Raw genomic sequence first — 26,185 nt, forward strand, 5'->3', positions numbered from 1 at the left:
CGGGGGTTGCTAATACCCACTAATATCCTGGCCTTGCTCAGTGGGTTAAAGGATCTGGCACTGCCTTAAGCTATGGTGTAGGTCACAGACGCAGTTCAGATCCTGCGTTGTTGTGGCTGTGGCGTAAGCCAGCAGCTGTAGCTCAGATTTGACCCCTAGCCTGGGAACTTCCATACACTACAGGTGCGGCCCTAAAAAGCAAATAAATAAAAAAACAAACACAAAAACATTATGTTACTTACTTTTTTCTTCTGGCCACACCCAGAGCATTGCAGAGGTTCCCCAGCCAAGGATCAAACCTGTGCCATGGCAGCAACCCAAGCCACAGCAGTGACAATGCTGGATTCTTAACCCAATGAGCCACTGGGGAACTCTTGTACTTACTTTTTGAAAACAGAAGTTTAGACCACCTGAATGTGTAACAATAAAGCAAGTAAAAAACCTTACAGCACGCTGGACCACCTCTCCCCTCCAGTGCTTTGCCCAATGGCTCTTGAATCACACCGCCCACCCAGAGTGTTTACTATATTTTACCTGATTATATATTTTATTTATTATGTTTGTTATTTAATGTCTGTCTCTCCCCAAGAAAATGTATAATCTTCAAAGGCAAGGATCTTTGTTTTGTCCACTGATTGACCCACAGTGTCTAGAACACTGGGGCCTGACAGCACTCAGCATACAGGTGAGGAACCTTCTAATAAAAGGGTGATGCCACCACTGCCTACACCCATCACTATCTCCCTACACTGTCTCTATTCTGTGGGCAGACATGGAAATTCCATTCCACCCCAGGATGAATTACCCTTCTGGTAGCAATTTGCGTTCTGGTCATACTGATGGCAAAAATCAAGTCATGAGTATTCAAGTATGCCTTATACTGGGCTTCCCCTGTGGCTCACAACAAGTATGCCTTATACCTTGAAGTGGAAAAAGTGATAAATGATGGGACTTGAAAAGCAATAAAACCCTAACAACTAATTGCTCACTGAGGCACAATCACTTAACTAATGGTTTCCTAGTCCTTGGCTAACCAGCCTTCTCCATTCAAGCCATTTTAAGATGAAGAAGAGGCATCACTTACATTTTTTTTCTTATAACTCTCAGTGAAAATGGATTATCTCCCCACTCCACCATCTTTGAAGATAAAACTGTCCTTTCTACCGGCAGTGAAAGTCAGGGTGCCTCAGGACTCCTGAGATCTTGTCACTTTGAGGACTCCGGTGGGATGGAAGCTTCTATAGCCCCACAGGTATTTTAAAGTTAAGGTCCTGGGCTCTTCCAATGCCTCACCAGGCTGGGTTCTGTCATCTCTCAGAACTCAGTCCTGAATAAACTGACTGGGCGTGAAACCTGGCATAAAATGAAAATCAAGGGCGTTTTGGAATGATGGCAACAGCTTAAAAGGCTGTGGCAATAAAAGGGAAAAGCCTTAATGAGCCTGAAATATGAGGGCTAGGACTCAGGCCCTCACCACCAGGTGACATGGCTAAGACAACAAATTGAGCCCAAGGTCTCCTTGTAGCAGAAGGGGAATGGTTGCCCATCAAGTTTGAAGCAAATCACCAGGCGATGTTTCATTAGATTCCCTCCAGAGCTACTGAGATGCAGGCCCAGGCCCCAGGCTCCCCATCACAAGGCAATGAGCACCTTTCATTCATTCGTCCACTCTTCATTTACTCAGTCATCAGTTACACCATATCACTACCATCAAATATTAAGACAAGTATATGGGAGTCCCCTTGAGTGCAGCAGGTTAAGGATCCTGAGTTGCTGCAGCTATGGCACAGGTCATAACTGCCGTTCTGGTTCAATATCTGGCCTGGGAACGTCCATGGGCCACCAGCACAGCAAGGAAAAAAAAAAAAAAAAAAGATTGCATTATGCACAATATAGACATTCTCTCACTTCAGAACCACCCTGGGAGGAAGCTGAGCCACGTACACTGCTCCTGGGAATTTGGCCAAGGTCATTCCCCTAAAAGGCACGAGAAGCAGCCTGACAACAGAACGTGGGATTCAGTCCTCTCCCTGCACGATGCCAGAGACAGCTCTACCTACAGAGGTCTAAAAACAGAGGATTCCTGCCACACACAGAGTCCTGCCATGGGAAAGGGATGCCCTCCAAGGGACAAATGATGAATGACAGCACTCCCCAGCCCTGGCTAAACATAGGGCTGCCTGGGAAGCTTTTACATGAAATTCACAATCCTTTTAAATGAATACAGTTCTAATCTTTGTCAATGCAGAGAAATTGGAACAAGAGAACCAAAAACAGTGGCTCAGAGGGCAATGAGAGACCACCGTTGATGAGAAAAGCAAAGCAAACCAGTCACCCCATGTACAGCTATGGGCACCTCTGACTGCTGGGCACAGAGCAGTGAACAAGACAGACATACACTCTTTAGCCCAGTGGAACATTCCATCTGCGCAAAGTGACTGAAAAAGCCGAAGTCCCACCCCAATCCAGCAACTGCTAAAGATTTCTTATGTTTATTTTTGGAAATGATTGTGGTTCCATCAGTATAGCTATCAGGGAAACTGCTTACATTTTCACTCACAAAAGGATTTTTATTGGCGATTTCTCTTTACCCTTCTGAGCCTTGCTTTCTCTGCTGTGACATTCGAGACTTTTTTCCAAATCGGAACATAAAGATATACTTTTTTTTTCCCCATGGCTGCATTCTCGTCTAACATTTTTAATATACCGTAATTTTACTGAATGTATCCCCCCACTGATGTTCACCTTTGTTGTTTCCCATTTGTGCTTTAAAAATCAACACTGGATCTAATCAAAATTACAAGCTTTTGCACAGCAATGGAAACCATAAAAAAAGCCCCAAAAGACAACTTATAGAATGGGAGAAAATAGTTTCAAATGATGCAACTGACAAGGGCTTAACCTCTAAAGTATATGCACAAACCATACATACAGCTCAACAGGAAAAAAACCAACAACCCAACTGAAAAATGGGCTGAAAAATAGACAAGATATACAGACGGCCAACAGGCACATTAAAAAAATGTTCAACATCACTAATTGTTAGAGAAATGCAAATCAAAGCTACAATGAGGCACCACCAGCTCACACCTGTCAGAATGGCCATCACTAACACGTCAACAAATAACAAATGCTGGAGAGGGTGTGGAGAAAAGGGTACCCTCCTACACTGTTGGTGGGAATGTAAATTGGTACAACCACTAGAAAACAGTATGGTGGTACCTCAGAAAACTAAATATAGAACTACCATATGGCCCAGCAACCCCACTCCTGGGCATATATCTGGATAAAACTTTCCTTGATACATGCACCCCTCTGTTCACTACAGCACTATTTACAATAGCCAAGACATGGAAACAACCTAAATGCTCATAGATAGATGAATGGATTAAGAAGATGTGGTATATATACACAATGGAATATTACTCAGCCATAAAAAGAACAGAATAAAGCCATTTGCAGCAACAAGGAGGGAGCTAGAGACTCTCATACTAAGTGAGGTAAGTCAGAAAGAGCAAGACAAATACCATGCAATATCATTTATATGTGGATTCTAATAAATGGCATGAATGAACCTTTCTACAGAAAAGAAACAAACTCATGGACTTGGAAAACAGACTTTTGGTTGCCAAGGAGGAGGGGGAGGGACTGGGAGGGACTGGAAGTTTGGGGTTAATAGATGCAAACTATTGCATTTGGAGTGGATAAGCATTGAGATATGCTGTATAGCACAGGGAACTGTATCTACTCACTACCCACTTGTGATGGACCATGATGGAAGATAAAGTGAGAAAAAGAATGTGTGTGTGTGAGAGAGAGAGAGAGAAAGAGAGAGAGACTAGGTCACTTTTGCTGTATAGCAGAAATTGACAGAACATTGTAAATCAACTGTAATAGAAAAAACCAAAATCTTACAAAAAAGATAAAAATCAACACTGCCCTGAACATCCTTAATCATATGAGTGAGTGACTTTTTAGGAATATACAGTATAATCCTAGTAACAAGTTTGCTAAGGCAAATACTAAAAATATGGATCTATAAGTATTATCAAAGCATCTTACACAGAGTTTGCAAGAAATGTTAACATAATTGTGTTCAAGAGTAGATTTTGCCATACCTAATTTTTAAAATTTACCAGTCTCCTGAATGAATGACTATATATCCCATTATTTTTATTTATATTTTGTCAATTATGAGTGAAAATGAGTGTAGTTTTATATTTCCACTGGCAACATATTTTTTTAAATTTGTAATGTGTCTGCTCATATTCTTCATTTTTCTTTGAGTTGTTTGTCCTTTCTTATTGATTCTTTTAAGCTCTTTGTTACTTAAAGAAATTAGCTATTTATATCTGACAATGGTGTTTAAATACTGTTTTCCAAATGTGTCATTTGTTTTTTCACTTAGTTTTTGAATTATTTTCCCCAAACACAAGTTCTTAATTTTATGCAGCTAGATTTATCATTTCTTTTCTTTATAGTTTTGGGTTTGTTTCCTGATTACAAAGACCTTTTATATTATAAGAGTATAAATGTATTCACCTGGGCTCCCTTCCATGAATTTATAGCTTCAGGTTTTATGCTTGAATATTTTTCAATCTGTAATTTATTCTGGTGTAAACAGTGGACTAGGGATCTACTTTATTTATCTAAATGTTTACCCAGTTGTACCCAGACCACTGATTTAACAGTTCCTGTTTTCCCAAATGAACTGAGATATTACTTTTATCATACCCTATATCCCCATATACATAAGTATTAAGGTTTACATCTAGATGTTCTAATCTATATTACCTATTACTAAGGACCAAATTATTTGATTATTATGGTTTTATAATTTATTTTATTTTATTTTTTTTTAGGGCTGCACCGTGGCATATGGAAGTTCCCAGGCTAGGGGTCGAATCTGAGCTACAGCTGCTGGCTTACACCAAAAGCATAGCAATGCGGGATCCGAGCTGTGTGTGCAACCTACACCACAGCTCACAGCAACGCCAGATCCTTAACCCACTGAACAAGGCCAAGGATCGAACCCACATCTTCATGGATACCAGTCTGATTCGTTTCTGCTGCACCACATAATGGTTTTATGATATAATTTAGAATATGTCCCTCCTGTCAGAACAGAACACTCTTTTTCATAATTTCCTGGAGTGTTTGCTGATGTTCCTTCTCTCTCTTTGAGATAAACTGTTGCATCATTTTGTCTAGTTAACAATCAAATCCTATCAGTATCTTATGTGCTATTGCATTACGTCTTTGGGTTTATCTATGGAGAGTCAAGTATCCTATGATATTAAATTGATTCTGATTCCTAGGCTCTTTTCCTGGAGTGTCTGACTCAGAAAATCTAGAGTGGGTGATAGGAAAGATGGAACTTTTAAAACTCTCCAGGTTTTTGCTCAGACAAGTTTGGGAAATATCATACACGGAAATTCACAGAAAGTGTGTATACTCCTTTTATGAAGAAATAGACGGTCTCCTTAAAAGAGGTACATTGGTGTTAGACCTACTTGATTTATGATTTTACATAAAATGCTTAAAGAACAGAAAAAAATAAGAGCAAGAAAAAAGTAAGTGCTCATATTTGGAAGACAAAGAGGCAAAAACAAACATGTCAGGTCATTAGGAGGTAAAGTATCAGAAGGGTTAGGAAACTGTGGGTGGTTCTCCAGAAGCAGAACTTTGGATGAGAGAAAGCAAGTTTTGTAAAAATGAAGCTGCAAGGTAAATTGGGGCCGGAACCAGGACTGTACTGACCACTTGAATAAGAAGTTTGGAAGCTCTGTGTGAGGAAATAAGAGTCACTCTCAAATAAGAGCATTTGAGTGAGAGAGACAGACAGACAGAGACAGAGAGAAAGAAAGAGAGAGAGAGAGAGAGAGAGAGAGAGAGTGTGTGTGTGTGTGTGTGTGTGTGTGTGTGTGTGTGTGTGTGTGTGTGTGTGTGTGTTGGGGGCTATCTGGTCTGCAGCTAAACCTTTTCCCAGCAGATCGTTGGCTGAGTTTGAAGCAGAGGAGAGAGTCAAGTTAGGAAACTCAGTAGGGATGATGATAGCAGTATACACCCAGAGATGAATGCTGTGACCTCTGAGACTGAGGAGCAGAATGAGGGAGGCTTGAACAGCTTCTGGGCTCCTGAGGGGTGCAGTGATTTATTGCTCCAATAAGTCCACCCTTTTATCCCTACAGCCATGGTAGGATGAGAGAATCACAGGGCTTAGAGGGATCTTTGAATTCCTTTAGATGCTGAGACATACAGGGATCCACCCAGGTTTAAACCCAACGCACAAGACAGACTGGAGCCCTGACTCAGGAAGCAGAAAGGAGGAATGGTAAGCTCTGAACCTGGATTCACCCCTGGCCCCCACACTTTCCATATAACATCAGCCAAATAACAATATCAGTTTCCTCATCTATAATTTGAGAAGAATATTCATCTCTTACTTTTGCTGTGAAGAAAGAATGAAACAATAGCCCACTGGTCCTGGGAAGGAGTCAGCAAATCTGGATTCTAGACCCAGCTCCACTACTCACTATGGGCTCTTTATTTGAGCTAAATAATTAGTCCCATTAACTTCCCCTTTTCTACCTATGAATATAAGGATGCCAGGTGTCAGATGAAACCTCACCAAGCTTTTGAGATATGAGACTCCTCTGATGCGTGTTACACAAGGTTTGCAATGATCTCTAGGGTGGGAGAGAATTTTAAATGCTCAATGAACAGAGAAAAATGTAAACTAGGACACTGAGAAATGAGGTCTATATGGTGCTCCTAATTAGCATATCATAACTGCAATGATTTACTGATTTTCTTCCCTTTAGTCTGCTGCTTTGACAGCAATGGGAGATGGTGAGGATGGTTCAAAGAGACGGCAGGTAACATAGGAAACGAACTTTCCAACAGAAGGGAAAAAAGATGACTGGTCCCCTGCCAGGCTCAGAGCCGTTATAAGAGTAGGGCTCTTAGTACTATTTCTACTTTATCAGAGGTGGCTGTGATAGTTCTTAAGGCTCTCCAACAGCAAGGACCATGAACATGAAAACCCCCACTTTATACAAATGTCCTCTCCTACCAGAAGTGGCCCAGAAGTAGTGTGCTGAGCAGGAAGTAGTGTGTTCACATTTGGCACAGAAGATGTCCGGTCAGAAGGTATTGGATTTGAATTCCCTGCCTACCAGTTTCAATCTATTTCATCTTGGGCAAGAAATTCAACCTTTAAAGGTACTTTCCTCTTTTGCAGAGAGAATGACATCTAGTTCATTAAAACAATATCATTCCTTTAGGGGGTAAATAAGCTGATGCTTGTAGTGAACTTAAGAGCTCAATAAAAGGTGATCATCATTACTGCTTGAAGATTTTGTGTCTTCAATAAACATGGCATTTTTACCATAGAGACTGGCTATAGACATTCTAGGTTGTTTCCAGGTATAATGTTTCCTAAACAGAGATGCTGAAAAAAATAAGAACCTGGAGTTAGCAATAGAAGAGGAAAAAGAAAAACATAGAAATATGGAATCATGTGAATGTGCTTCTACCTTTTGGTGCTCATGGGCTCCAAAGAAAATGAAACTTTCAAACACAGCCAGCTTTAGATCTGACTGATTTAGACATCTCTCAAGGATCCATGTTCTAGTTTTGAGGCAGGATGGCACAGCCTAACTTAAAGATGCATTCTTTCAGTTGCATTTTTTTCTCATTCTGAAAGCATGGGGTATCTTTTGATTTTATGGCTTCTTTGCTATTTTGAATATGGAAACTAATATCTATTTGAAATGAGCACAGTGGAAGTAAGTTGAGAAATAGATCAGGGAAGAGTTAGACCAAAAGCAGGGAGCCACTCATTTTGTTCCACTTTGAGAATTCATACTCTGAGAAGTCTGCTAGGCAGTTTCCACATAAACAGTTTACCAGTTTAAAAGCTTCTATTCTACATTTTCTTTTCTTTTTAGGGCTGCACCTGGGGCATATGGAAGTTCCCAGGCTAGGGGTTCAATCAGAGCTGCAGATGCCAGCCTACACCACAGTTACAACAACAACAGATCCAAGACACATCTGCCATGCCAGGGCCTTACCTACTGAGTGAGGCCAAGGATTGAACCCACATCCTCAAGGATGCGAAGTCAGGTTCTCAACCTGCTAAGCCACAGCAGGAACTCTTCTACTTTTTAATGATAGAAATATGTGTAGAAATTGATCAATACAAAATTTCCATGGGGCACTTTGGCAATACTCATGAGAATTAAACATGATTTACTCCCTAATTTCCATTTCTATGAATTTACTCTTTAGACACCTGTGACTATGTACACAAAAAATTATCTATGCACAATGATAGCCATTTTTTTTTAATTAGTGAAAGAAGGGAAAGAGGTTATTTTTCTTTTAAAAGGCCCAGTAAAATAAATCACAATATGTTCCTGCATTGGAATATTATGTAGCCATAAAATTTTTAAAAATAGAAATATCAGGAGTTCCCATCGTGGTGCATCAGAAATGAATCTGTCTAGGAACCATGAGGTTGTGGGTTCGATCCCTGGCCTTGCTCAGTGCTTTAAGGATCTGGAGTTGCTGTGAGCTGTGGTGTAGGTCACAGACATGGCTCGGATCTGATGTTGCTGTGCCTGTGGCGTAGGCCGGCAGCTATAGCTCTGACTGGACCTCTAGCCTGGGAACCTCTATATGCCATGGGTTTGGCCCTAAAAAGCAAGGAAATAAAAAAAAGAAACATCAAAATGTTAAATAAAGCAGTCTGAAAAACAAGGTCATCGTATGCTTCCGCTCCATGTAAAAACAAGAAGAGGGTGTACATACATACCCTTCCAAAGAGTTTATTTTCTAGTTTTACTAAGACATACCTGATAAGTAACACTGCATAAGTTTAATAGGAGTTCCCGTCGTGGCTCAGTGGTTACTGAATCCAACTAGGAACCATGAGGTTGCGGGTTCGATCCCTGGCCTTGCTCAGTGGGTTAAGGATCCGGCATTGTCATGAGCTGTGGTGTAGGTTGCAGACACGGCTCGGATCCCACATTGCTGTGGCTCTGGTGTAGGCTGGCGGCTACAGCTCTGATTCGACCCCTAGCCTGGAAACCTCCATATGCAGCGGGAGCGGCCCAAGAAAATGGCAGAAAGACAAAAAAAAAAAAAAAAAGTTTAATAATGTTGCATACTGATTTGATGCATTTCTATACTGAGAAACCATCACTACAATGAGTCTAGTTAACATCCATCACCTCACAGGTGCAATTTTTTTCTTGTGATGATAACGTTTAATGAACTGCTCTCTTAGTAACTGTCGAATACACAACACAGTTTTGTTGACTACAGTCCCCATGCGATATGTGACATTCCCAGGATATATGTATCTTATAACTGGAAGTTTGTGTCTCTTGACCACCTTCACCCATTTCTCCCCTCCCCCTTCTGTATAATTTAACAAATAAAACAAAGTGCACTAGGGTGGAGGTAGGAGATTTCAATTTCACTATTTGCCCTTTTATAATATGGTAGTTCAAAAATTGTACATGTATTACATATTACCTTTTCAAAAAACAGAAAATATTCCATTGAGAATATAGAAAGGTTTTGTGGTCTCCCTTAGTTCCTGGTGTGCCATGAACCCCCCTCCCCAACAAAAATTCACATTATTATCTGACAGGAAAAAATCACCCCATATCTGGCACAGTGCATTTCATGTGCCCAGGAAGAAAGTCAGTGAGAGAGGAAATTGCTGTTCTAAGTGGAAGAGTGAGGTCGCCGTGTCTGGCACACACATAGGCTCCTGCACAGGGAGGGCACATATCCCTGCCATGAGCATCATTTCCGAACCTCGATTTGGGAGCACTGCATGTTCCATGAACCAGATTTCACATCTCTTACCCTCGTGCAGACTTTCTGGAAGGGAGCTGGAAGGATTCCCTGCTCTCAGCCTCAGGCCCCACCAGCAGGTGGCTGCTTGCCATGCAAGCTGAGACGCTCTCTGCCTGTGTGTTGGTTCACGGGTTCGTTTGCTGCCTGCTTCAAAAAAACCACCCTCTAACTGAATAGTGAGAACGTGCTCTGGCTTAGAGAGGTTGAATTTTACTCAAGGTCACACTAAATGGTATGGGGAGGGAGCCAGGGCCAGGCAATCTGCCATCTCAGGTCTGACCCAGCCCAGGCACTTCCTGTCACCTCCTTGCTTCACCTCTCTGTATTGGTGTTTCATCATCTGCAGAGCAGGCATACTGATCATTCTTCCAACAAGGCTGTTAGGAGGACTGGTTGAGCCCATAAACTAAGAACAGTGGCTGGCAGCGACCAGGCACGTTATAAAGCTCAGCTATTTTTAGTAGTTACAGTGCTGCCTTGGGAGGCAGGGTGAGTGACCACTATCTCAGTTTACTGATTTGAAAGCTGAGGCTCAAGGGCTGTTTGTCCAAATTCACACCACTAAATCAAGACTTGGCTTGTAAGCTGTGGTTGGAGGACTGTCACTGAGCAAGCACGTGGCCTCTATTTTCCTGTCAATGAAACGGAGCCTTTGCCTCCTTATGTGAATGCAGAGGCTCTGACTAGCAAGCAGAGATAGGCCCAGAAACAAAAATCTCCCAATTTTGCCTCTTAAAAGGACAACAGTGAAATCGAGATTGTATTGCTTCTTTCCTTCCTTCCTCCCTCCCTCTTTCCTTCCTTCCCTCCTTCTTCCTTCCTTTCTTTCTTTGCTGCACCTACAGCATATGGAAGTTCCTGGGCTACAAGTCAAATTGGAGCTGCAGCTGCAAGCCTATTGCCACAGCCACAACAAGGCCAGAACCAAGCTAAATATGTGACCTACACTGCAGCAACACCAGATCCTTAAACCCCTGAGCGAGGCCAGGGGTGGAACCTGCATTGTCATGGACACCAGTTGGATTCTTAACCCACTGAGTCACAATGGAAACTCCATGTTGGCCCCCTTCTGCAGTCCCATTTTATCCCCAAGGAAAGCAAGAGTGGCATCTGCTTTGTTATTCATTTGTTTTCTTGTCTAAAACGATAGTCGGCAGCAGTTCTGGCCAGGTCACCCTTACTGTGGAATAATGTGCTGCTTGGAGCAGCCTTACTTATTTGTCATCACAGAAAAATAAAAGTGCACTTTGCTTCGCACTTAATAGTCACATATTTGGCAGACTAAGTGGATGGCATATGACAGGTGAGTGAATTGACTTTCCCCAGGTAAGGACGGGCAAAGCCAGCCTCTTTCACCCAAGACCCGCTAGCGGAGCACGGGCATTTTACTGGAAGCCGCCTTGTCTGTTTGTGTGCCTGTTGTTTTAACGATATCGATTGTTAAGACAACGATGGGTCAGGAGATGCAAGAATAGTCATTAGCTGCAGCCACCCTCATGAGCTGTAATAGAGCTCAGAGCATCACTAATGGATAAACAAGGTCAACAAGAACACCAGGGGCCAGTTCACAACATCCCAAGGTGGCCAAGCCTTCGCCAGGCCTTTCTTCCCCTAAACAACAAACAAAAATCATTAGTATTGATATTCAGGGTAGACAAACTGCACGCTGAACGAAGAATGACTTCACCCCAGTTTACCCATCATATATGAGGTCAGGAGGTGATGTACAATTGCCCTGTCTGTATAGAGATGGTGCCATCAAGATGATCCACAATCACTTAAATTCGAGCTCCACAATCACTTAAATTCGAGCTTTGGGGTGTTTCTTCCTTTCAGGAATTGAGGGGAGTGCTGAGTCAGACTGACACTTAAAGAATGAACATTGTGACAGCATGCTGAGTGCTCTGCTTACAGCATCTACCTCAATCCTGACCGTTAGTCTAGGAAGTTTCATTTATTACTCGTGTTTTACAAGCAGGGAAACTGAGGCTCAAAGACAGCAAGTCACTGCGCAAGTCCTCGGTTGGGAGCTCAGTCTTGAGTGCTGAAGTCAGGATTTGAATTTGATCTACTGGAACTAGGGTGAACAATTCATCCCAGTCTTCACAAGACTTCATTTCAGCACCCAAACTTCCACGTTCAGGGAACCCCCTCAGTCTTGGGCAAAAGTGGGATGGCTGGTCACCCTAAGTGGAACCTTAACTGTGGATCATTCAGTATCTGGTCCAATAGAAACGGAGGAACTCAGGTTAGAGGCTTAGAAACGATTTTCCATATCAACAGAAAGCCAGAGCCCAGCTAAATGGTCTCTAAAGACTTATTACTTAAAGTGTGGTCAGTAGACCGGCGGCACCAACATCTCCTGGGAGCTCCTTGTAAAAGCAGAATCCCAGGCTGCACCCCAGAACGACTGAATCAAGATCTGTGCTCTAATAGGATCCTCGGGGGATTTGTATGAACATTAAATTTTGAGAAGGAGGGTTCTAAAGTCCTTTCCAGAACCACACCACTGTGATCCAGAATCAACTAGTGTAGTATGAACATGTTTTGAGTGCCAGCTCTTCAAAGGGTCCCAAGAAGAGGAGAGGGAGACGCATCAGGGACTTTCCTCTCTAGAAACTAGAGGGCAGCACAAAGCAGCTTGCAATCAGATCCAGACCTCAGGCCACAGATTGATTTCCCTCTATGGAGGATGCATGTTGAAGGGAGAGAACATAGGTTTTGGTTTTGTGTGTGTGTGTCTTTTTGGGTTGCACCTGCTGCTATAGAAGTTCCCAGGCTAGGGGTCGAATCAGAGCTGCAGCTGCCAGCCTACACCACAGCCACGGCAATGCCAGATCCAAGCCACTTTTGCTACCTACACCACAGCTCAGGGCAAACCTACTGAGCGAGGCAAGGGATCAAACCTGCATCTTCATGGATGCTAGTCAGGTTCGTTACTGCTGAGCCACAATGGGAACTCCAAGAAGAACATAGATTATGGACTCAGATTGACCTGGATTGGAGTTCTGACCCATTGCCTGGGTGATCCACCAGGCTGGGGATGCCTAGGGCTCGGGGGACACTCTGTAAAATGATGGTTAAGATAACCCATCTTGGTGGTTCTCAATCTGACCGTCCTTCAGAATCACCTGAGGCGTTTTCAAAGAAATGCAGGTGCCTCTGGGTCTCTAAGCCAGAGAAGTGGATTTAGTCGGACTGTCCTGGAGCCTTGATGGCAGCATCCTTTCAAAGTTCTCCAGGGGATTCCTTTGTGCAGCCAAGATTTAGACCCACTGGACTTCTTCTTAAGGAGGGTGATGAGGTGCCAATGAAGCAGAACTTGCTAGCATCTGGCAAAAAACAGGCATTCCAGTCTGCTAAATTCCCTTCCTGTGTCAGTGGTGCCCTGTCACCTATCAGCACCAGCACTACTTTCCACAAACCCACAAATTCCTGGGGCCCAGGAATTCTCCAAGGAAACCAAGAGTGTCTGTACGTCCAGGGCCTGGGTTTCTCATGGTAATGTTTTTACTTATGAAGCATTTTAAAATTAGGAAAAACCAGGCAACAGTTCCAAAAGAGAACTCATTTACCAGAAAGATGGGATTTAAGGTCTTAAACAACTTAAATTTTTTTTTTTTGTCTTTTTCTCCTTTTAGGGCTGTACCTGCGGCATATGGAGGTTCCCAGGCTAGGGGTCTAATTGGAGCTGTAGCCACCAGCCTACGCCAGAGCCACAGCAATACCCGATCCAAGCTGCGTCTGCAACCTACACCACAGCTCACTGCAATGCTGGATCCTGAACCCACTAAGCGAGGCCAGGGATCGAACCTGCAACCTCATGGTTCCGAGTCGGATTCCTTTCTGCTGCGCCACAACGGGAACTCCCACAACTTAAATTTTTTAAAGAAATTTTTAAAAGTTTAAGTAATCTATTTTTTTTCTTTTTTTGCATTTCAACATGTGGAAGTCCCAAGGATGGAACCCTTGCCACAGCAGTGACCCAAGCCACAGCAATGACAACTGTCCGATCCTTAACTCACTAACCCACAAAACAACTAAGCAACCTTCCTCTAATGCACCATTTAATTAACTGAGCTTCCTTAGGACAAGGCTCCTGTGAATCCCCTGAGTCCTGTAAATTACCCAGTTCCCAGGACAGCCAATGAAAACACGTGGCAGTGATCACATGTCTTCCGGGCTGAGCACCTGCAAGGGTATCACTCCCTGTCAGTTACCTCCACTGTTGCCTGGCAACAAGGGCACCATAAGTTATAAAGCCTCACGGGGCTTTAAAAGCAGGCTTTGAGAGAGATGCTAATAATTCCATTTGGGAAGAGCAGCATGTTTTGCCTTGTTATATATATTTTTAATAGCAGGGCCAGTAAGCCAAAGACATCAGTGTTAAAAGTAACACGGGGAAGGATAGATAAAAATCGATACCAAATTCCCCTTCCCTTCCTAAGCAACTATTAATAAACTCCCTCAGCTCTCAATGTGTCCCTCCCCATTAGTCTTGGGCAGGAAGGAATATGGGGCATGGAGTTTTTATGGAGGTTTCCTGCCCTGCTCATTTCTCTCTCCTGCCTCTGCTTCTGCCATTTCCCTTTGTTATAGAATAAAGACAAAGAAAAGATCAAAGGTGGGGTACATATTTGAGGAGATAAGCAAATACTCTCTTCCTTAGCCCACTCAGATATCCCCACTGGAATGCTAAGCCACATGGCTTGCTGCTGAACATGCATTTCCAAATTTTTTTTTTTTTTTTTTTCAAAAATGCTCTCTTCTCTGACACACAGTTTTCAATCTCATACCAAGGTCCATTCATATGGTGCTCTGCAGATTCAGAAGTCTGCTTCAACTTGTGATTGATAGACAGACCTTTGAACCCATGGTAGAAAAGGAAAATGAATGCAGAGAGCGGTTCACTAATGTGTCCAATGTCACACCACAGAAAGGGACAAAGCAGAAACCTGAATGGGTGTTGGGGTGGGGGGAGCAGACTGGTGAGGAGTTGCTCAAAGTTCTTCACCTACATTCCTTTGCCGAGCTACCTGCTTCTCCCCCAAGCAGAACTCTCACTGACAACGGAGATATTTTGGCAGAGACATTCTCATTTAAAGTGCTAATTATATCAGGGGTAAGATCTCCTTCTAGGTCCCTAGTCAGTTTTCCCTGAGATCTATCTCTCAGACTTTCCCTGGACTGCCCAGGTGCTGACAGTGCCTGGGCTGCATTGTTGGTTGGCCTCTGGTTCCATACCACCAAGGAGCAGCAGAGGCAATGCACTGGAGGATAGGCGAAAGGGAGAAGTCGGGTATTTCTTTGCCTCTGTGCCAGAGGCTGAATCCTTTCACCTTCAGGGTCTTAATCCTGCCACGATTCCAGCTGCTACCAGGAGACCCTGGGTCCACTTGTTATCTCTCCATCTTCAAACTAGGAGTTTCTTGCTATGGCTAATCTCTGGACTGCTTCCCCATCCGTCATGTGGCACCTCTTCTATCACCCATCCAACAAATTATCTGCATTAACGCCCTTCTTTGCGTATTAGCTGGCATAGGTCCTATTTTCCAGTTTGACCTCAAAACATCATCACTTTTTTTCAGTTTTATACATTTGTATACTCGACTGGATATAGAGATGAAAAAACAAAAAATCAAATTTTACTAACAGTTCACCGTGGACTTCCTGGGGCTAGGCACTTTTATATGCCTTGTATATTTTAGTCCTCAAAATAGAACTGTGGGAAATGTATTATCACTCTTCTCCTTTCTCTGTCTCTCTCTCACACACTCACGCATACACACACACACAAAAACTGGATATCAAAACATGAGGTGACTTGCCCAAGGATACAGAGCTTAACAGAGGTCATTTTTGTTTCTTTATCAGTCATGGAATAAAGAAAAGACTGGTGCTCCATCTTGACCAAATATTGGAGATAATGTCATTGTAACTATCAGAGTTTGTAGCACAAACGACTTGTATTATTTTACAAGCACTGAATTAAATAGTGAGACAGCAGGTATACATAATACGTAATGAATACAAGCCTTAATATCTGACAATGATTTGGAAAAACTGAGGCAGTAGAAAAAGCCTAGGTCTTGCCCAAGGCTGATTTTCATACATTTTCATTAGATTTTTTTTCTGATTATTTGATTTGATTCAAAAAAAAAACAAGATAAATTATTTGATTCAAAAAAAACAAGATAAATAAAAGTCTGAATTTTATTCAGATGTCTGTTACTAATTTTTTTTTGTCTTTTTAGGGCCTCACCTGAGACAGTCTATTACTAATTGTGATCCCACAAAGTCAAGACACAAACATATCTTAGATCTCAATCACTTGTATTCATTTCTTTAGCTAGCAGTTGGAATATTTTTTTCCAGCATTATTATTACAAGTAAACTTCCATTCATAAAAATATCCCCCTATGCTCTGCAATAAAGAGTAAAGAACATGGAAGTAGGCCTCAAAGCACTCCCCTGGAGCCTTGGCCTTCACAATTACTAGCTGCGCGACCTTGAGAAAGTTGTCTCAGCCATCTGAGGCTCAGATTCCTCATCTAAAAATAGGAATCATTATATTTTATCTACCTCCTGCAATGGGTCATTTTGAGGATAAAAAAAGCGTAATGGAGACGCATTTATAAAAAATACAAATTGTTCTCCAAGTGTAAGGATCCTGTTTATTAAAGCACGTTTACATCCATTATTACGTTTTTATCCTCGGAGCAATGCCACAAGTGTTCTCCTCATCAGTAAAATGCATGAATATAAAAAAGGTAAGTGTGGATGGAGAATAATTTTACAGAAGCCTGGCAAACAGCAGTCAGCTGATCTCCCTTTTCCCCAGTCTTAACAAATTGGTGGCCTTCCTGGGCATTTCCAGCTATTTCTCTGAAGGGAGCTCCTGCCCATCCCAGCCTCACAGCCAAAGGATGCCAACATCTGGGGCAAAGTCACTAAAGCCAAGGGAAGCTGAGAAATGAGGTTGTGACAGATGGAGTGACACCAAGTGCAATTCTCCCATCTTATCTCATGATTTTCAGTGTTCTTCAGAATTTTTTTTTTTTTTGGTCTTTTTATGGCCGAATCTGCAGCATATGGAAGTTCCCAGGCTAGGGGTGAAACCAGAGCTGCAGCGGCCAGCCTACACCACAGCTACAGCAATGAAGGACCCCCAACCCACTGAGCAAGGCCAGGGATCAAACCCGTATCCTTGTGGGTTCTTAACCCACTGAACCACAATGGGAGCTCCTGTTCTTCAGACATTTTTGAACCTTAGCCTTAATACTCTACAGATATGTCTCCCTTCTCTTTATAGTGCAGAGTCCTGTGGAAAAAGAAGTAAAAAGAAACAGGAGAAAAGTTGTGGAATTCCTTACATCTATATAAAAAGCTAATTTCTAAGGACTAGTCCTTAACTTTTTACAGATTAAAAAAAAAAAAAAAGCAGCTCTTTGTCTCATGAGCAAAGAGGCACGTTTCACTTGTCAACACACATACACCAGGTTTCCTAGGAAAAGGCAGCCTTGTGGATCTGCTGAGGAAGTGGACTGCCTTCCTCTCTTATCTCTGATACCCATTTCATCTTACAGTTTCCTTTTTGAAATATTTATTTATTTATTTATTTATTTATTTATTTTTTTTTTTAGCGGTGCTCCCGTGGCATATGGAAGTTCCCAGGCCAGGGGTTGAATAGGAGCTACAGCTGCCGGCCTATACCACAATCACAGCAACTCGGGATTTGAGCCACTTCTGAGACCTATACCACATCTCACCACAATGCCAGATCCTTAACCCACTGAGCAAGGACAGGAATCCAACCCATGTTCTCTTGGATTCTAGTTGGATTGGCTTCTGCTGCGCCATCAAGGGAACGCCCTCATCTTGCACTATCAACACCTGTTGTAAGGGCCCATGTGCCTGGCACTGGGATGAGCAGGGTGTGCTAAGGATGCAGATTAAACCATACTTGGGCACTGAAAGAACTCTCAGTCCCCCACACCCCTCCCTGCACCCCAGCCCCCACCTCTCACCAGGCTTGGTGTTTTGGGACAGAGAGCATTCCTCCAGCTGCTGCTGCTGCCCCCTCTGACCTTGGCCAGGTTACTTTTCTTCTTCCTCCCTACTTAACAGAAGCATGATTATGGCAAGTGGGTAGAAAGAAAAAAAAATAAATAAAAAATAAATTGTTAAGAAAGAGAAGGGGTTCTGTGCGTCCCACCCAGTGCTCTGCTAGAAGTTCATGTGCATTTCAGGTGTCAGAATCCAGAGGATTTTATGGCAATGCCTTCAATTTTAAAGGCTGTGCAAACCTGGAGTTCTCATTCGAAACCTGGAGTTCAGGCTGACTTCCAGCTGCTTCATAATGATTTTAACGCTGCAACAGAGCAAAGCTTCTTCCTATTTTCAACCCTAGCAATTTGGTTCAAGCATGATCTCAACCATTTTAAGCCCTGATATTTCTAGCCACCTCTTATGCTGTATTCTCTTAATGCCACCAATCATGTGTGAAATTCTGTTGCAAAACTAATCTTTGTGGGAAATGATATGTAATGACTTCTTTAGAGAGAGCCAGGGCGGGGGGGGGAGGGGGGGGCCTGCAGTGACGATGACCTTTGTTGTTTTTTGACATGGTTTTCATAGTATAACACAAATGGAAACAGCTCTTTCTCAAGGTCAAAGTAGAAATAGTTTTCTGCTTATACAAGCATTACACTTTCTTAGGCAGGAAAAGCCTTGAAAATTATCCTTATGACTTGACTGTAAAAACCTCTAAGGTATATAATGGTTGATATACCTGAAAGCCATCTGTGCCCAAAAATTGTTTCATATCCATCTTATTAAATCAATACTTAATGTTTTACCTTCCAAATGATGTGAAAAGATTTAGGAATACACAAAAGAATGAATGAAAAAAATATATTTGGCTATTTATATAACAGGGCACTATCTGATGATCCAGTGTTAAACACACACACACACACACACACACACACACACACACACACACACGTCAACATATCAAGGGAGGATTCAGCCCAAAGCAGCTGTGACCAAATATTCGGCAATGGAAGTCAGAAACCACTAATTTAAATTTTTCATTTGTTTTTTGGAACAATTATGCCACCCACAAAAGGGTAACTTTGCAAGTCGTCATTATCTCATGAATTTTGGAATTTATCCCTTAAATAAACTCATCTCATTTCCATGTAATTACAGCAACTAAGAAGGCCCTAAAAAAAAAATAAAAAAATAAAAAAATAAAAACCCTCAGCTCAAAATGTAAGGTCCTAATAAGGAATCTATGTTACTGGTATCTTGATCATACTTGGAACTTGGTTCCTGAAAATAAGAAATTCATATGAATTTGAAAGCAACATGTCTTGAGAAGTTTCTCTTAGATTTCCTGCATCTGATACATTCTGACAGCATTACATTTCACATCCTCCATCTCTGTTATGTAGTAATTCATTGCCTGTCATTTAGATTCATTTGTAATAAAACACAATGGTAAAGACTTCAAACTTTAAAAAAGGATAACCTGGTCTAACAAATTCTTTCCTGAGTTATTCTCTCCCCCTGGCAGCCTCAGAAACAGAAAGACGTCCAGAGTTTTTCAAAGACTTCAGTGGACCTAATTCCCCATAACAGATCACTCGGTACAAACTAATTAGGACGAGTTAAATGTTTCCACTAAAAACACACAGAAAAAGAATGTTTTTTTCGTGCTGCCTGCTGTTTTCTGCTCATTTCCTTCTTCATAACCTTGCCACTTAACTGTTTTTCTAACATCCTGCTTTAGAGGTGAAACTTGATGGTCCAGCCACAACCAAAACTGTGCATGCTGATTTGAGAATGTTCTAAAGATCCCAAGGGAGAAACAAAATCCTTCGTCTGACGATGTACAAACGTGTCTCTTATAGGCAGGGAAAAAGGCTTCTAGTCTAGAATTTTCGTACGAGATGATTTTCTAGCTATTGTATTAAGAGCTTCCTCTATCAAGTATTCAAGTATTATTTTTTTTTTTATCACAATAGGCACACCACTAAGTATTTCTCTGGCTTTTCTAGAATTTTAAGGAAGACAGCTGATCCATAATTAACACCATGCTGAACTTGAATGGCTCATTCGCGCTTTCTAAATTTTGCTGGCCCTTTTCTCCAGGCTTAATTAACATGCCATGTATAGTAGCATTTAAAGTGAGCTCTAATATCTGTCTCTAAGTTGTGCTCATTTGTATAACGTTCGTCCTTTCATTTTCAGCAGGATTCTCGGGGAGCAAGCACCCCACCCCCACCCCCGCCTGGCTGTAAGCTCACCACCATATCCATCTGGTTGATATGGGGCCACATGGAATGTCCCTCAGTGCCATCGCGCTCCCGTTTTCTTTCCTGATGGCAAAAGGTTGCGACACAGCACCTCTCTGGCCAACCGTGGACAATTTGTGAGGTTGGCCTGACCACTGGCACTCACTCACCACTCCAGCAGTGGACAAATGTGTTGAGTCAAATGGAAAGGAGGAGACAATGCAGACATACGTAGAGCTGGAGACAGTACCTGGTTAATACCTGGGATGCACTCAAGCCCAGCACCTGCCCTTCATGCCATCGCTGTCCTCTGACCCGACGGTAACTGGGCTTCACAGGACAGGTCTGCTGTACCCACAACCACCCACAGCCTCTGCCTTCATCCGGAGAGAAGTCTCCCAGCTGCTTGCTTTCATTTCCGGATCAATTATTAATGGCGATTCATCTTTGGCACATACAATTTTTAACTATGTCAAATATTCCTGGGGGCGGGGAGCATAGCTTCCTAAGTCTTTATGATTTTCCCTTGCTCAGACAGCCAGTCCCAATCAGGTTGCTGACCGGGATTTTCCTCTCTTCTTTCTCCCCTTGTGAACCTTATTTTTAACTCCAAGTAATGAATGCAAGATCGATAGAATAAGTAACAAAAGTATCCACGGCGACTGAACAGCAAACTCTTAAATCACTGTGCAGTAAGTGCAAAGGAACAATTATTGAAAACACTGCACTAAAATTTCAATAGGAGATAAGAGGGAGGCTTAAGTCATTAAAAGGGTCCATTAGTCTTATGTGTCTGAGGCAGCACCCTCAAAACAAGAGCTGCTCTGGAGAACTGGAAATATGACATCTTCCACCAACTTGCACACACACAGCTGACTCTGACTGAGAAAGGACAGGGTTCAAGTGTTCAGCCCCTAAGAGGAAGGGAGCCTACAGAGAAGCAGAGGCCGGGGCCAGCCTGTCCAGGCAGTGTCTTCAGTTATATTTGAAAAGGGGGTGGGGGGAGCAACACTGACAAATTATTTACAAGGGGAGTAAATATCCTGTTTGCATATCCATTCACCTGTGTTACAGCATCTCCATGCTCTTCATCACTCCCTGCTGAGTCACAAAAGACTTCTGACACTTCTACCCCAGCTCCACAAAACCAGAAAAGCCCAAGAAGCAGACCTGCTTTTTTCCCCTTTGTCCCAGTTCTCCCTGACTTTTGATAAACCCCTTGCAGTCTGAAAATGAAGATGAAAGTCACTGGTAACCAACTGCAAAGTGAAAGCCTGCTTTTGAAAAATTACCTGAAAGAGCTAAAATTCTGGATCCACCCCCACCCCACCCCCTCGACACACACACACACACCACACACACACACACACACACGAACACGTAGGCGCCTACATAACACAGAGACATACACAGTCTTAGGGATCTGCAACATCTGAACACTGTGGAATCTTGACATGCCTGGGCCGGATTCTTCAATTCTGGCCCTAGCTCCTGTCCCACACATTTTATGCGAGAAAGGTGGGCGTCCAGAGTTCTGGATGTCAAACAGCTTGAGCGAGGGGCTGCCTAACAGAACCTGAAAGAAACAGCATTCCTAAATACACGTGATTTCCTCCGAGAATAGCAAAAACATATCTCATGCCGGAATTATGGTCGGACCGAACCATGCTCCTGACACAGAGGGCAACTTTAGCCTTGCCTTTAAAAGAATATAGTTTCATCTGAAGGAGGACATCACATTTCAATGTGTGCTATTAAAAACTTGCATTACACAGTGCAACTAATTGCCCTGTGAATCACCCTGCTTTACAAGAAGGCTGGGCTAGGTTGCAGTTCATAACATGAGCTAGTCCACTGAACATTTCTCCAAGAGCCACAGGAAAATCCAATCCAGTATGGATGGCCTCTGACCAGTACTTTTAGACCACACCACTCCTCTGGTTGATGCTATGTCCTCACCACAATCAAATCAGACATTGTTGCAAGAGGCTAAAAACTTAAGCTAAAATTATCATCTTCCTTTCCCTCCCTCAAATACCCTAAGACAGGCCAATGCTATTTTGGATGTTATTTTGTCCCAAAGATATATGATCTTTACAAGTTTTTGCATGTATCAAAAACATATTCACGATAAATACTTTCTATTTTATTAATTACCAATGAACACGCTTACCACCTCTATTACTACCACCGGAAAGAGTGTTGTTTAACTCCGAATTCTGCTTTAAATTTGGCTATGAAATGAGGAGCCTTTCTTTCAAGTCAATTTCAATTATTTTTAAAACTTCTTTTCCAGTATGACACAAATTATAGGGAAATCAAAACTGCTGTCAAGACAACTAAAAGCGTTCAGCTTTTGCGTACTTTCCCAAATGTTTCAAAGGCTCAGGAAAACAAAGCAAAGCAAATAGTACACACTCAGAAAGAAATGCCTGAGAAACTAATACTGCCCCAAAGCAAGTTTGTCTAAATACCTCTTTAATTGAAGAATGACTGTAGCTTTCATATTTAAAGCAAGCCAACTCACCACCCAAAGCATTTGCATCTTGGAATCCTCCCCTCGTCCCTCTCCAGTGGCTCCTAGGAAGCTTTTAGTATCAAGATAGTTGCCCTTAGGTGATGACAAGGGATGGAACTTACGGAAGGAAAGCATAACTTCAAGGCGGAGGAAAGTGTATTCCACCTAATGCTTGGTTTCCTATTTACGGAAGGGTTTTTCCTTCTCCCCTGGCAGTAAGTTGCAGCGTTACCCTGCAAATGTACAGCTCCCAGTACAGTGCTCCACTGATCACCCAGATCTAAGCCTCAACATGTTTTCTGGAAGGGCAGACAGCTCAGCAGAAAACCTAAGGGAGGTTTTCACCATGGCACACAACTAAACCGCACAAATATTTAACAGCTCCGAGACCGCTAAAGGTTTAAAATAATATGTGTTTTGTGCGAGGCTGCTCTAGCTAGATGGAAAACTGGGATGGAGTGGAGGGGTGTTCTCAGCTGCTCAAGCACCGCACACCCAAGAATGTTTTCCCTTTCTGCCTCAGAATTAGGGAAAAACCAAAATGCTTACTGGGCCATCGATATTGACTGAGGTTCCACAGCATCAATAGTAGAGAACTTTGTTTTACATTCCATTAAGTTAGCCCATGAGTTTCCCACGCCGCACCGTTTCTCCTTCCTCACCTAGCTAAAAAAAATTAACTTCATGCAAACAAATCAAGGTAAAGTTTAGCCATCCCCACCCCGTCTCTCCTCTTTTCCAACTTAAACTCATCTACCGCGAATAAACAGCCCCGTTGTAGCACAAAGGAAGCTCTGAGAGCTGCACCAGCTTGGTCCTCCAGTTATCAACTGTAGGTAGGTTTAATGTAATACGTTCCGAGGCTTTAAGATTTGCTAAAGGGTGCTGTACCAATGAAGAGCTGGGCAGCCCCAGAATGACATCACCAACACTCACCAAAATACATTATGTTTCTCATTAATCGGACAGCTGGAACCCCACCGCGGCGTCTTCAGCATCAGCTCGTACCCCAGGCTGCCGCGCAGAGCCGAGCCGTTTCATGCTACGTTCGGTGGAAACGTCCCCGGCGTGGAGAGCAGCGGGCGCCGAGCGTGCCTCCTCCGCGGGATAAGCGCCTTTCCCGGGCTATGGTTCCCGGCGGCTGGAGCGTGCGCTCGGGCTGCCTGCTGCACTGCCCATCCTTACTGTAATCCGACTCCTCCTTGCGATGTCCTTGCCGCGCCTGTGACATCAGGACTGAGAGTACTACAAACAGACCCCCCCACCCCACCCACCCCACCCCCGGCTCTCGGCGGCTCCGGGAGGTGCTGCGATCGCCTGCCTGGACCAACCATGGTTCTCGGGAAGCGTTGACGAGCCCGGAGACCTGGGAGGGGGCGGAGTGAGGGGCACGGAGGCTCTCTTAAAGAGAGAAGGGTCCCCGGATCCACAGAGGCGCACACGGGGGAAATTTATCAGGGTGTGGGAGGGGACGGGGTTAAGGCGAGTTCTGCCATTAACATGTAATTAGACACATTTGATTCCCGCCCCTCCCGCTAATGTCATCATCCTTGCCAAAACCAAGTCTTCCCCCCGCTCAAGTTTAAAAGGCAGTGGAAAGAGGATTTGTGCCTTATGCCTGCCTTCTCTTTGCCGTGGGCTTGAGGGTTTGTTGTTTGTGATGTTTATAGCTAAAGAGGAATAAAAGACTCAAGGGATGATGGTTAGGGTAATAGAGGTTTTCTCTTAGAAGTGTTTAGATCACAGAAGCCCAGCAGTTGGTGAGGAGTTATTTTTATTTCTTGAGTATTTTTCTGATCTGGGTTGATAGAGAAATGTAAAGAAAAAGAAATGGTGATAAAAGTCACCTCCACTTTCACAGGATCACATTTGCTGCTTCCCTGAGTAGGTAGCAGAAAGGACACTGAGGCTGAAATTAATTCTTTTTTGGCAATCCCACATTCTGCAGCAGTTCCAGGCCACGGGTGGAACCCAAGCCACAGAGCCACAGTTGTAACAACTGTCAGCTCCTTAACCCAAAGTGCCAACAGGGAACTCCCTGAGGCTGACATGATCTTTGACCCTTAAAGGAGAGAGACATTTTAGCCTAAAAGATAACCAAGATTATGTCATAATTCTAGTCACACACAATCATTCCCATTAAATTTGAGGTGAACAGTCAAGAAAAGCAAAGCTTAGCAAAGCCTCTGGCTCCTCCAATGGTCTAAAGAATTGCAGTCTTTATCTTACATAGAAAAGGGTGTTAGGAAGAAATCCCCCATCAATACTTAAATGCTCAGCATCAAAAATAAACCCACAGAACAAGTTAGTTTCCTAAGGACTCATCACTTTGGAACCCACCTTATCTACTGGACTATTTAAGCTTAAACATTTCTATAAAAATCTATTAAACTAAGAACTGAAGATAAGAAAAAACTGTAGCCCATGGAGGAAAGTAATTGATATATTCTTAATATGAGTTTTTATGGTAGCAAATATTTCTATATCGTGACAAGAAAATATGCCAGTCTTTATTTGGACTATTCTCTGTCTGTTAGTGGATTTAATGCATTGTGGAACTAGGGGGCTGAAGCTATGACAGTTTACCCCATATTTCCACTCAGTGAAAAAGCACTAGAGCCAATATCCTCCCCCACAATGGATTCTAAAGAATTTAGTGAATGCAAATAGATAATCATATATATGTCAGAAACATTACAGTGAGTCTTAGGATAAATCTGGTGATGCTCTTTTAGAAATATTTCACTTAAAGTAATTTGAAGGAAGAAATTTGAAACAGTAAAGAATATTTACTTTTTTACTCCTATTTTTAAATTCAAAATAAAAAGAATGTTACAGGAAAATACTAAAGAAAATACATAAGTGTTTTTCCTTTTGGACAGATGGAAATCATCCAAAAGTACAATTAATGGCCTTTCCCTCAGGCAAAAGAACCATCTGTGGTAGAACTTATTCCTGAAGCTCATGGGCTGTCTTGACCGCCTACATGGGCTAGGGGGCGCTGTAGTTCAATGTTAGAGTTTTTGGTCCTTTTGACTTTCTGTAGTTAGACTCTGTAAGCATTTAGAGTTGCACTGAAAACAGGAGATTTAAGATGGTACAGGACTGTCTTAATAATTAATAACATCCTTGTATTTGCACAGCATTTTGTAGTCACAAGGTCTCTCCGTTCATGTCATCTTTCTTACTAACAACCTGAGAACCAGAAATGTGTATATTGTAATCACAAAGGAAGAGCCTGAGGCTCTGAGACATGAGGCAACTTTCTTAATGATGTCAGTAAAGAATAATTGTCTTAACTGTTTCTATGTTGAATTTGTTAGGGTCCCCAGGAAAGCTCTTTACTGGAAGATATAAATTCTAAATTTCTCACTTAGAATAGCTCCGGTAGAGATCCCCGCAATCATATTACATCACTGAGTGTTCCAGAAAAATGTATGTATCTAAATGGTCATGAAAATACGGGCAGAGACCATTTGGTACTAGAACATTT

At 42.6% G+C, this 26,185-nt stretch overlaps 1 protein-coding gene across 1 annotated transcript in view; it reads right to left on the bottom strand.

Moving 5' to 3' along the window:
• The window catches only part of ZNF385D (zinc finger protein 385D), a 330,406-nt gene extending 306,363 nt beyond the window's left edge, over positions 1 to 24,043 (bottom strand). The window contains exon 1 of the mRNA XM_047769116.1: positions 23,629 to 24,043. Coding sequence (XP_047625072.1) covers positions 23,629 to 23,650 — 22 coding nt within the window. The 5' untranslated portion in view covers positions 23,651 to 24,043. The remainder of the gene's footprint in view (positions 1 to 23,628) is intronic.
• Between the last annotated feature and the right edge of the window lie 2,142 nt (positions 24,044 to 26,185).

The sequence above is a fragment of the Phacochoerus africanus genome, chromosome 1 (assembly GCF_016906955.1).
Source record: "Phacochoerus africanus isolate WHEZ1 chromosome 1, ROS_Pafr_v1, whole genome shotgun sequence".
Classification (NCBI taxonomy): domain Eukaryota; kingdom Metazoa; phylum Chordata; class Mammalia; order Artiodactyla; family Suidae; genus Phacochoerus; species Phacochoerus africanus.